Source organism: Dermochelys coriacea, chromosome 2 (genome assembly GCF_009764565.3).
Source record: "Dermochelys coriacea isolate rDerCor1 chromosome 2, rDerCor1.pri.v4, whole genome shotgun sequence".
NCBI lineage: Eukaryota > Metazoa > Chordata > Testudines > Dermochelyidae > Dermochelys > Dermochelys coriacea.
In genome coordinates, this window is record NC_050069.1 from 86444007 (window position 1) to 86456628 (window position 12622).

Genomic DNA, 12622 nt, shown 5'->3' on the forward strand with positions numbered 1-12622 from the left:
GCTTGTGCCACGTGCCGCAAGCCTATGCCAATTAGTGACCCCCCATCGACTCGTGTCTACGTCGCCTGGGGGAAGAACATCAAAGTGAGCGGTGTAAGATTTGCAAGGCGTTCAAGCCAAGAACAAAGAAAGAGAGAGACTTTCATTTAAAGCAGTTGTTGATGGAAGCCACATTACAGCCACCGGGCCCAGAGTGCCTGACTCCGGCTCCGGCTTCCTCTGTATATAGTGCCCCGGAGCGGTCGGGAGACCCGGCACCAGCTAAAGACCGAAAGCTGTTGGCCCCACTGCGCCAGACTACACCCCGGCACTGCTCATCCTCCCCGGTGCGGCCCACGGCGCAGCCAAAAGGAAGGCGCGGACATTCCCCGCGTAGGAGGCCGGTGCCTTCCAAGACCCCGAGCGCCGATAAGAGTGGAAAGGCTGCTGTACCAGCACTGGCCGCTTCAGTGCCACAAGTCCCACCAAGCCCAGGCCTAAGTGAGCTCAGTGTGGACGATGGGCTTGAGAACTTCATGGATGGGCCCTCCATGCCTGACACCTGTGAGGCGGCAAAAGACAACATTGAGCTGTCGGCGATGAGCCCACTCCTGTACAGGGAGAATCTTCCGGCACCCGTGCCACGGGTGCTGTCGAGGGGTAAGCCAGCAATGGCGTGCCGTTCGAGGACATCGTCCCGGCACTGCTCCTGGAGTTGGTCCCAGTCAAGCTCCACGTCTGTGGATTCCCAGTTATCTGCGGCTCAGAAGGAAGTCGCGGTACGGGGAGTGGATTGGCGCGAGGAAGTAACGGACAAGGCACGATCCCCGGCACCGATTAGAGACCGGCATCGGGAGGAGTCGAGACGGCCCTCGCCGGAGGACTCCCGCAGGCGCCGATCCTGGTCCTGAGAATGCCGGTCCCGGTCCAGATCCCGTTCCAAGGGATATCGGTACCGGTCTCGCTCCCATTCTGTTAGGAGCTGCTCATCAACCTCCAGCCGGCACAGATCGTCGGCACCACTGTGGCCTTCGCGGTTGGTGTCACCGCAGTCCGGCGCCAACTCAGGCCATTGCAGTCACTTGCACCATGCTCTGGACAGCAAGGACCCTCAGATGGGGTGGGACCCCCAATGGGGGCCGCCAGGTCACTGGCCCTTCTGTACTCCTTGGGCCTATCAACAGCACCAAGGGGCCCCATCCAGGACAAGCTACTCGGTGCAGCAGTCCCGGTCCCCACACCGACACCCTACAGCGCTGGAAGCCACAGTGTCCGGTGCCGCCCCTCCCCGTCTCCCGTCCCAGCCTGAGTCGGAGGCATCTCCCGCGGGAGAAGGGGAGCAGGAGGACCAGCCAGAGGGGGCTGAGCAGCTGCTAACCTCCTCGTCATCCCCGGATGAGGCGGTGGTGGGAACAGCGGTGTCCAGCCCTCCACCCATAGACCACAGAGCCCCCCAAGAGCTACTGCGTAGGGTTGCCCAGAACTTGGGGCTGCAGGCCGAGGAGATGGTTGAGCAGGAGAACCCCCCCATGGTGGACATTTTGAGCCCCGAAGGTCCATCTAGAATAGCACTCCCACTCATTAAGACCATCCAATCGAATTATAAGACTATATGGCAGACCCTGGCCTCCAGTGCTCCAACTGCCAAGAGTGTGGAGTGCAAGTACTTTGCCCCATCAAAGAGCCACAAATACCTATTTTGCCACCCAAATCCGTGCTCCCTGTTGGTCTCGGCGGTGAACGAAAAGGAGCACCATGATCAACAGGTCCCAACACCCAAGGCCAAAGAGGCAAAATATCTGGACCTTTTTGGCAGAAAGTTGTACTCGTCGGGGGGCCTTCAGTTGAGGATTGCTAACCAGCAGGCCATCCTCAACAGGCTTAATTTTAACTCCTGGGCAGCGGTAGGGAAGTTTAAGGACAACCTCCCTCAAGGTTCCCAACAGGAGTTTACGGCCCTGGTGGACGAGGGCAAGGCAGTGGCTAAGACCTCTCTCCAGGCCTCCCTGGATTCAGCAGACGTGGCGACCAGAACAGTCGCGTCGGGGGTGGTCATGAGGCGCTTGGCATGGCTGCAGGAGTCAGGCCTGCCGCCTGAGGTCCAGAGTAAACTCCAGGACCTCCCCTTTGAAGGGTCTGGGCTCTTTTTGGACCAGACAGACGCAAGGCTGTATAGCCTCAAGGACTCGAGGGCTACACTTAAGTCGCTGGCTATGCACACTCCGGTGATGCAGAGGAAGCCCTTTAAGCCGCAGCCTCCCCCTCAGCGTCAGTACCAGCCTTGTCATAGGCATGAGCCTTACCATAGGCGAGCTGGGATAATAGGCGACGGCACAGTAATAACAATAATAATGCGCCAGGCCAGAACCAAGGTCAGCAGAAATCCCAGCCCAGCACTAAGCCAGGCTTTTGAAGGTGCACTCGAGGACAGCGTACCAGCCCAATCACCGAATCCGTCCCCTTGTTTCCTGAACCGCCTGGCCCATTTCTCCCATGCGTGGTCCAGCATTACGTTGGACCATTGGGTCTTACGCACGGTACGGAACAGGTACTCGCTGCAATTCTCTTCCCTCCCTCCCTCCCACCCCCCCTTCCCTGTCCCTCTTCAGGGACCCCTCTCACGAGCATCTCATAGAGAAGGAGGTTCACTCGCTGTTACAAGCAGGGGCAGTAGAGGCGGTGCCGCACGACCTAAGGTGGAAAGGTTTCTACTCCCAGTACTTCCTCATCCCCAAGGCCAAAGAGGGCCTTCATCCTGTTTTAGACCTGCGAAAGCTCAACAAGTTCCTGGTCAAGGCCCGGTTCCGCATGGTCTCTCTGAGCACCATCATCCCTTCCGTGGATCCAGGAGGCTGGTACACTGCCTTCGACATGAAGGACGCATACTTTCATATCGCCATCCACCCAGCTCATCAGCGGTTCCTGCACTTCACCGTGGGCCAAGAGCATTACCAGTTTGCGGTTCTCCCGTTTGGTCTAGCTGAGGCGTGGCCCCATGGGTGTTCACGAAATGTATGGCAGTGGTGGCAGCCTTCTTACGGAGGCAGAGGGTCCGGGTTTACCCGTACCTCGACGATTGACTCTTGGTTGGTCTATCTGAAGCGGAAGGGCAGGGCCACGTGATGGTGGCCCTGAGACTGACCAGGAGCCCCAGCTCACGAAAACAATGTCCCCATCCAGGTAGGGACCCCTGGACTTGGAAGTGACAGCCCCAACGGACGTGCTGGACTCCCTGCAGTGGTGGCAGTCCCAGCCTGTGGTTTGCGAAGGCATCCCCTTTGCTACCCCACAGCCGGACCTGACGCTGGTGACAGACGCGTCAGACCGCGGATTGGGGGCTCACCTGGGGGACCTCAGGACTCGGGGCTTGTGGTCCAGAGCAGAGCGGTCGCTCCATATCAATGTGAAGGAGCTCAGGGCAGTTCGTCTAGCCTGCCAGACCTTTCACGCCACTCTGAGCGGTCACAGCATGACAGTTCTGACAGACAACACTACCGCCATGTTTTATATAAACAAGCAGGGCAGGGCCCATTCCTCACCGCTCTGTCGCGAGGCTCTCCTCCTCTGGGACTTTTGTATAGCCCACGCCATTCTCCTTGAGGCGTCCTATCTCCCAAGGGTGCGAAACAAGTTGGCGGACTGCCTCAGCAGGTCGTATCGCATGCACGAGCGGACGCTCAGAGCGGATGTTGTGCTTTTGCTCTTCCGCAGGTGATGGTTTCCCTGGGTAGACCTGTTTGCCACCAGGGACAACGCCCAGTGCCCACGGGTCTGCTCGTTCCAGGACTACAGCCCGGGCTCAGTCGCAGACGCGTTTGTGATCCCCTGGGGAGGGGGCTTGATATATGTGTTTTCCCCGCTCCCCTTGGTACACAAGGACCTCCTCAAGGTACGCAGGGACAGGGCGGCGGTGGTCTTCATCGCCCCGGCGTGGCCCCGCCAGCACTGGTACAAAATGCTCCTAGAACTGTCGGTGGAGGCCCCGGTAGTCCTGCCCCTACACCGGGACCTCATCATGCAGGACGGTGGGCAGCTTCTCCACCCCGACCTTCAATCACTACACCTGACGGCGTGGAAGCTCTGTGGTTAAACGCCTTGGAGAGCCAGTGCTCCCTTCCTGTGCAGCAGATTCTGCTTGATAGTAGGAAACCCTCTTTCAGGGCTACCTATATGGCCAAGTGGAAATAGTTCTCCTGTTGGTGTGAGCCCCGTCAGGTGCAGCCGTGCCAGGCCCCGGTGCAAGCCATTCTCAAGTTCCTCCTGCACTTCAAGCAGCAGGGGCTGGCCCCGTCCTCACTTAGAGTGCACCTGGTGGACATCTCCGCCTTCCATCCGGGGTTTTCGGGAGGCTCAGTGTTTTCCCACCCAATGGTGGGACGGTTCCTTAAAGGATTGGAGAGGATGTTTCCATACTCAGGCCCCCTTTCCCTCCTTGGAACCTTAACTTGGTCCTCTCTAAACTCATGGGACCCTTGTTTGAGCCCCTCGCTACCTGCTCCCTCCTCCACCTTTCCTGGAAGGTGGCATTTCTGGCGGCCATTACCTCGGCCAGAAGGGTGTCCGAGCTGAGGGTTCTCACCTCTGAGCCACCGAATATAGTGTTTCACAAGGAAAAGGTGCAGCTCCAACCGCACCCCAAGTTCCTCCCTAAGGTGGTCTCGCAATTCCATTTGGGCCAGGACATTTGTCTGCCAGTGTTTTTTCCAAAACTCCATACAGATCGGAGTCACCGCAGCCTACACACCCTTGATGTCCATCGAGCACTGGCATTCTATTTGGACACACCAAACCCTTTTGTAAATCTGCGCAGCTGTTCGTGGCCGTAGCCGAGAAGATGAAAGGCCTCCCTCTGTCGGCGCAGGGGATCTCGTCTTGGATAACAAACTGCATCCGGGTGTGCTATGAGCTTGTAGGTGTTTCGGCTCCAGCGGTCACGGCCCACTCAACCAGAGCGCAAGCGACTTCCACTGCTTTCCTGGCACAGGTCCTGATCCAGGAGATCTGCAGAGCAGCCACCTGGTCCTCGGTGCACACCTTCACGACCCACTACGCGGTCAACCAGCAGACCAGAGAGCACGTGGCAGTTGGCAGAGCAGTCCTCCAGTCAGTTGTTCCGTGACTCCTATCCTCCTCCAGGGGTAAGCTTGTGATTCACCTAATGTGGAATGGACGTGAACAAGCACTCGAAAAAGAAAAAATGGTTACTTACCTTCTCGTAACTAGAAAAGGAATACAGACTAACACGGCTGCTACTCTGAAACTTCTCGTAACTGTTGTTCTTCGAGATGTGGTGTTCACGTCCATTCCACCACCCACCCTCTTATCCCTCTGTCGGAGTTGCCGGCAAGAAGGAACTCGTGGGGGTCGGGCGGCAGGGATATATATGCACAGCGCAGTGGCACCAGTCGGGGGGCCCTGCCAGCCTGACATGAGCCACTAAGGGAAAAAGTTTCTGATGCCCGTGCACGCAACACACACAACACACCTAATGTGGAATGGACATGAGCAACACATCTCAAAGAACAACAATTACGAGAAAGTAAGTAACCTTTTTTTCCTCCTTCAGAAAGGGGGAATTCTCAGTTCTGAATCAAGATAATCATAAATTCAAAAAGAAATATGACACTGAGCTGAAAAATCAAATGTTCTTTACTCAGACTTCCATGAAACTCTGAGAGTGCTGGCTACTGTGTTAAAATAGAATATTAGAAAGTAAGACTAGAAGGGACCTCAGTAGGCCATCTATTCCAGCTCCCTGCACTGAGGCAGGACCAAGTAATGCGGACCATCCCTGACAGGTGTTTTGCCTAACCAGTTCTTAAAAACCTTCAATATCAGGCAATCCATAACCTCCCTTGGAAGCCTATTCCAGTGCTTAACTATCCGTAACATTTTTCCTAATATCTAACCTAAATCTCCTGTGCTGCAGATTAAGCCCATTACTTTTTGTCCTACCTTCAGTGGATATGAAAAACAATTGATCACTGTCCTCTTTATAACAGGCCTTTCATAAATTAGAAGATCCTTTTCAGGTTCCCTCTCAGTATTCTTTTCTCAAGACTAAAAATGCCAGGTTGTTTTTTTTAATCTTTCCTCTTAAGTCAGGTTTTCTAAATGTAGCAGGACCCGCTTTGCTTCTGCCTCTGCTCTGTTCCAGAAGCCACTCTGGGCTCAGCAGTCACCGATCCAGTTTATTTACAGTACCACCACCTCACCATATACAGCTTGGGGATTTCAGCCTTAAGGACTTCTCAGCCTCTGCATCCAAGAGGGAAGAGCTACCATTCTCCTTCCACTCTCTGGCTTTCCTCTGGCTTCCTTCCTCTGGGCCAGTTTGTAGCCCTGGGCTAATTAGGTTGTCAGCTGTTTCCCATTTGCCAATCAGGTGCAGGTTTCTCTAGCCAGTTCCAGTTTACCTTCCTCAGTTGGAACTGGCATGACAGAGGGCTGGCTCAGGAGCTCCTGCCCAGCATCCTTTACTCTAAACTTTATCATTTTGTTGCTCTCTTCTGAGTTCTCTCCAATTTGCCCAAAATGTGGGCCCCAGAACTGGCCCTGGTATTCCTACTGAAGCATCACCAGTGCTGAGCAGAGCAAGATGATTACCTCCCATATCTTACATATGACATTCCTGTAAATACACCCGAAAATGATACTCGCATTGTTGACTTGTATTTAATTTGTGGTCCATTATAACCCACATATCCTCTTCTGGAGTACTACCACCTAGCCAGTTATTCTCCATTTTGTATTTGTGCATTTGATAGTGTATTTAGTACTACCACCTAGCCAGTTATTCTCCATTTTGTATTTGTGCATTTGATTTTTCTCTGCCTAACTGTGGTGCTTTGCACTTGTCTTTATTGAGTTTCATCTTGTTGATTTCAGACCAATTTTCCATCTTGTTGATTTCCAACCCAAGGACATAAAAGGCTGAGTCGAACAACCATCCCTCAGTTCCTTCTTACTGCCCATTGCAACACGACAGAACCCCCCCAGCATCTGTTTACTCTGCACACCATGCAATCTCTTGTTAGCTAGTAAGAGCAGATAATGTATTTACAAGTTTGCTTACACGCCTTGGCCGAAAAACCCAAAAACCTTTATAATGTGTTGGCGAGGGTTCCGGAATTGGGAGTATTCCCTAATATAGCTGAAACAATTCCCTGGGATTTAAAACTTTCCCCTTTTGTGATGCTGCTGTTCCACTCGATGGGCATTCTAGGTGCCTGTTTTTCCTTGGTGAGGGATATCCCTGATAAATGCTCTGTTTATCCTTCTCCAAATGAACCCAGAAAGCTCTCTCTACTGGAATGTTCAATGAAGGCATCTTCAGATCCAGCAGTGAAAAATCCTGTCAAGCCTGAATAGAAACTTTTGGCTAGTGCTCCTGTAAACTGCAGCTCTACTCTCCAAGGACCACTGCTTTTACCTAGAACTTTACATAACAAAAACTAGCCGAGTTTGAAAGTTTGTGTAACAGCGCACCTGGTGACTGTTTTTATAACAACATTTACCCTAAATCAAGGGTTCCAAAACTGGATTGCGCCTTCAGCGGATGGAGTCGTGGCAGTCCCTAGTGCATGGAGGACATGACTTTGTTCTGTGCGGTGTGACCTCACTCATGCTGTACTCGTGAGATCAAGCTGTACAGAGGATGTAATTTTGCTCTACAAAATGGCATCTTCAGATGATGTCTGGGGTCTCAGGAGGAAATAATTCATTAAAATGGGGTCATGCTGGCAAAGAGTTTGCGGGGGGAAGTTTGCTGCCCTAAATATTCAGTGCGATTCTTATTCATGACCTACTCTTTTTTTTTTTTTTCTTTTTTATTAAGGATGAATACAACAACCGTACAGGAAATAATTTGGTTGGCAAGATAATAGCTGCAATTAAGAGTTCCAGTGAAGAAGATACAGAGATCCCAATCTTTCAGGGGAAAGTTAAAACAATTGAGTTTCCATTTAACAGAGGATCTGCTGAAATTGTTGTAAGTGTTTTAATCACAATGAAAAATGTATTTTTATTTGTAGGTAACATTTCAGTCATTTTAATTAAATATTTTTAATGGAATTCTTTGGTTTTTTTCATAGATTTTTAAAGCTAAAAAAGACAATGAAACTATCTAATCTGTATATCAGAGGCCATCAAATATCACTGTTATCTGTGTATTGAGCCCAATAAGTTGCTTTGACTAAAGCAGGTTGTCTAGTAAAGCATCCATTCTTGATTTGAAGACATCAAGAATCCACCACTTGCCTTGGTAGTTTGTTCCAATGGTCTGTTATCCTCATTATTCAAAACTTGTGCTTTATTTCTGATTTGAATTTGTCTGATTTCAGTTTCTAGCCGTTAGTTCTTATTACGCCTTTCTCCACTAGATAAGAGCGCTTTTGTACCTGGTATTTTCCCCTCATGAAGATTACATATGCAATCAATTCACCTCTCAGACTTCTTTTTGATAAGTTAAACATATTGAGGTCTTCTTGAAACGTAGAAAAGGAATTTGTGAGTGACAGCACAAGACATATATTATTCTCTTAGTCCTATAATAGTTTTTTTTTTATATTGAGCAATTTATTTAAAAATTTTTAGTGGGGAGGGGGGAAATTACTTAATTTCATGGAGTGCCACTCTCGAGGAAAATGCTGGATAGTGCTTCACACTAGCTTCTGGAAGCAGAAATTAAAAAAAGTCTCTCTCTCCAACCACTAGTACCTGGCCTCAAAGAGCCAGTTTGGCAGCCAAACTCCATTCTTCTGCCTCAACAGCAGAACTGACAGTGTTGCAGTCTCCCTCTGGTTATGCTATGAACCTTCTTTCTTTCCCGGTTATCTTTCCCTGGTTTTCAGCTGTCCTGCTTGTTTTTTTTTTTCATTCTGGCATGGTAAGACCCTACTGCTTTGGACAGGAACTCCTGTTGTACCCCTCTCTCCCTTGAAGGAATGAGGGAGTACTTCTGTAGTGACCATCTTCAGCAACTCTTGTATGTCTTCTCCTTCCAGTAGCAGGTCGACTTGTTTAAAGGTACATCTGCATTGCCAGGTGAAGATGTGATTATAGCATGGTTTGGCATACCCCGTGTTAGCTTTAATGTAGCTAGCACAGGTAACAATAGCAGGATGGTGGCATGGACTTCAGCACAGGCTAGCAATCAGAATACCAGCCCTTGAGGGCATGTTTACACTGCAGCTGGGAGCTTACCTGCCAGCCCAGATAGACAGACTTGTTTGTGCTAGCTTGGTTAAAAATAACAGTGTGGATGTGGTGGAACTGGCGGCATCAGACTAGCCCATCTGACTCCTGGGACCAAGCTTGGATGGCTAGCCCAAGCTGCTGCAATTGCTGCAGCATCTATACTACAGTTTTTAGCGTGCTAGCAAGTCAGTCTACCTGGGCTGGGAGGCGTGGTCCGAAATGCAATGTAGACATACCTTTGAGGGCTGATACTCTGATTGCTAGTCTGTGTTGAAGTCCATGCCTCCACATCTGTCGTATTATTGTTACCCATTAAAGCTAACACAGGTATGCCTATCCATGCTACGATCATATCTTTACTTGGCAACATAAACATAGCCTAATTACCACCAGTGCTCCCATTTATAGTATCTGAGAGCCTTTTGGTTTCATATAACTTAATGTATATGAGTAGACCTACCAAACTCAATGGGTCTATTCATGTGCATTAAGTATTTGCAGGATTGAGGTCTTTGTTAGTTATGAAACAACTTTTTACTTTTTATTCAACTATAATTTTGCCTCAGAAATTCAGGGATATTCTTAAATTTTGACAGCATTCCATCTTGACTAGAAGTATAGCTAAGGATAAGTATCAGTTAGCATCATGAAACTGATAATCACATACGTTTTCACTGATATTTTGAGTTTTGTGAACATGGAGAAATGAGGGGAATGGGGAAACAATTTGGATCTATAATATCTGTAGCAGAACTTAAATTATGACTTACTAGAATTTTTGTTTTTTAGTAGTTGCTGACCAAATATGTTGTTGCAATATCTTTTTGAAAGTCATTGAATTTCTCTAAAGGTTGTATTGTTTTATTTCTTCTTGTATTGGCGACCTTTAAAAAGTGGCTTTCTTGTTTGGTTACGTAGAAATCTCTCCATATTAACAATGGAGTTCAACATTAGATTTATTGTGATCATCACTTATAAAGCTTGAGAAAGATACTATGTATGTGCCATTATTTAAGTTTTACGCATACTCATTTTACTTTTATATCATTCTTGATGGTTGTGGTAATTGCTATATTAAACTGTAGGGAAAAATGAGGGTTTTAATAAGAAATTATTGAGAAATAGGATGCTCTAAAAATATAGAACGTTTGGAAACGGGTTAATTTTCATCTTAGAGAAAGTGCCCTTTAATAATAAAATGACTTCTCTAACTGTTAGGACTTTGTTAACAATTTGTTCATTCACTTGGGACCTACTGTCTATTTCCATAGCAACAGCGGCAACTTTAACTCAGCATTGGGAGATAGGCACTTTTGTAACCTGGGTTTATATATTTGGCCTCATTTTCCATTGTGTTTGCATTGTTTTCACATGATACAAATGCACTCTAATACTTCCAGGAAAATTTTACTTATGGGAGAGAGTATAAGGTATATTTTTTCTAAAAGTTTGATCTCACTGAATTCTACAACTACAATTCTTTAACAAAGTACAATTCTTTAACAAAGTAAAGCTGATACTTTAGTCCTTAAACTTAAGGTATAGAGTGTTTAATCTTCAAATTTTTATTAAGAAAAGAAATTATAAATATTGTTAAAGTTAAAAGATAGTTATTGATAAATTTCAAAGTCAGTATTTAAAACATTATCCATATTTTATAAATAGTACTTAGTCAGCCATATGAGATTTGACTGGGAAAAATTTATAAGTCAAATTTTATTTGTTGTGATACATTTGTGCATGTTGTTTGATGTATACATATGTGTGTATATTTGTTTCTACAGAATCTAGTGCTGGCAGAAAACAGCCCTGGAAGAGATAGCAATGAATATATTCTTGAATTTGAGGCAGACTTACCAGCTTTGGCAAAGCCTCTGGAACCATACCGTCTATCATTTATGTTTTACAATGGTGAGTTTCAAAAGTAGCTTCAAAATACTTCTCATTCCTAAAGTTTGACTTTTATTTCCCCCCCCAAAAAAATCCATGTTGGTTTTGGGCATCTTTTTCTCTACATCAAGCTATGTGACATTTTAATATGTACTTCTGTTAGTATTGTTAAATGAATGTTGCTGTGTTTAAAAAAAATCTATAATTTTATTTATTTAGATTTTAAGAAACAGCAGCGGATGGCAATGCTTACAAGAGAGAGAGACGAACTATCTAAGTCAATAGCTGTATACAGAAATATGTTTGATACCACTGAGCAGCTTGTTACTGAAATGAAATGTAAGTCATGTCATTTACATATATACCTTTAAAATTAAAAAAAAATATGTTTTAACTATATAAAAAAACTTTCGCAGGAAGGAAATTAGCTTTTTCCTGTTATGATTTTGATATTAAAGAAAGTGGAAATATCAAAACTAAAAAATGAGGAAACAAATTTTACAGTTTATTTTAGAAAAAAGTAGTGTTTGTTGCCTTGGGAGAAAAGCATCTGGTTATTTGAGTAGAAAAGTCTAGCAGTTATCTTGACATGAGGCAAAATTCCGTAGGCCAAAGTTTTCTAACATGGGTGCCTAAAGACGGGCACTTAAGTCAGTGGCCTAATTTTCACAACTTCTGAGCACTTCCATTTCTTCAGTCAGAGCTGTGGGTGCTCAGTTTGCTGAAAATCAGACTGCGTATTTAGTTCGCTAAGTATAAATATAGGGACCTAACTTAAGGCCAACACTTCCAAAAGTGGATACTTAAAGTTTCATAATGTAATTTTTCTCCCCTCACCCTAGGGACCATAACACCCAAAAGTATGAATCCAGGTTGGTTGTATATGTTTCTGTGTCCCTACAGCAGACATGGGGCGCACACAAAAAAGATTTATATTAAAAAAAGATTTTATAAAAAGAGGTTAAGGAGGAAGCTGTCAATTATATATGTAGGGAAGGCTTACATGAAAGAGTAAGATAAGTACTCACACCTTCTTTTCAGCTGTTTGAAATGGGCCACCCAGATTACCACTACAAAAGTGATTTTTCCTCCTGCTGATAATAGCCCACTTTAATTGAAGTGTCTCATTAGAATTGGTAAGGCAACCCCCATCTTTTCATGTATTCTGTATATATGTCTTCCTACTGTATTTTCTACTCCATGCATCGGATGAAGTGGGCTATTTAACCCATGAAAGCTTATGCCCCAAAAAATGTGTTAGTCTTTAAGATGCCACAAGGACTCCTCATTGTTTTTGCTGATACAGACTAACATGGCTACCACTCTGAAAAGTATACTTGTACACTTTTGGTTACACTCTTAAACTTACTTGTTTGGATCAGCCTTCTTATTGACCCAAATGTTTCATTTGTTTTATATGCCACATATTTTGAACTCTTCCTCTCATTGTTAATTGCTAATATAAGACAAATGAAGAATATTGATAAATTATAAGAAACATTTGCTCGTTGCAGCACTAAGATCAGGATTAAATTCCATAGGTGTAGTTCTAATA

The 12622-nt window shown here is 46.4% G+C and overlaps 1 protein-coding gene across 4 annotated transcripts in view; it reads left to right on the forward strand.

Annotated features, from left to right (window-relative positions):
* SMCHD1 (structural maintenance of chromosomes flexible hinge domain containing 1) overlaps window positions 1–12622 on the forward strand; it is a 162343-nt gene that overhangs the window by 125901 nt on the left and 23820 nt on the right. For 3 of the 4 annotated variants that reach the window (XR_006278901.1, XM_038389302.2, XM_043508034.1), the window contains 3 exons: window positions 7817–7969; window positions 10962–11088; window positions 11287–11406. Coding sequence is in view for 3 of the 4 variants with exons in the window: in XM_038389302.2 (XP_038245230.1) it covers window positions 7817–7969; window positions 10962–11088; window positions 11287–11406 (400 nt within the window). In the remaining variant the exon portion in view is untranslated. The remainder of the gene's footprint in view (window positions 1–7816; window positions 7970–10961; window positions 11089–11286; window positions 11407–12622) is intronic. The other variant, XM_043508033.1, reaches the window with a different exon arrangement.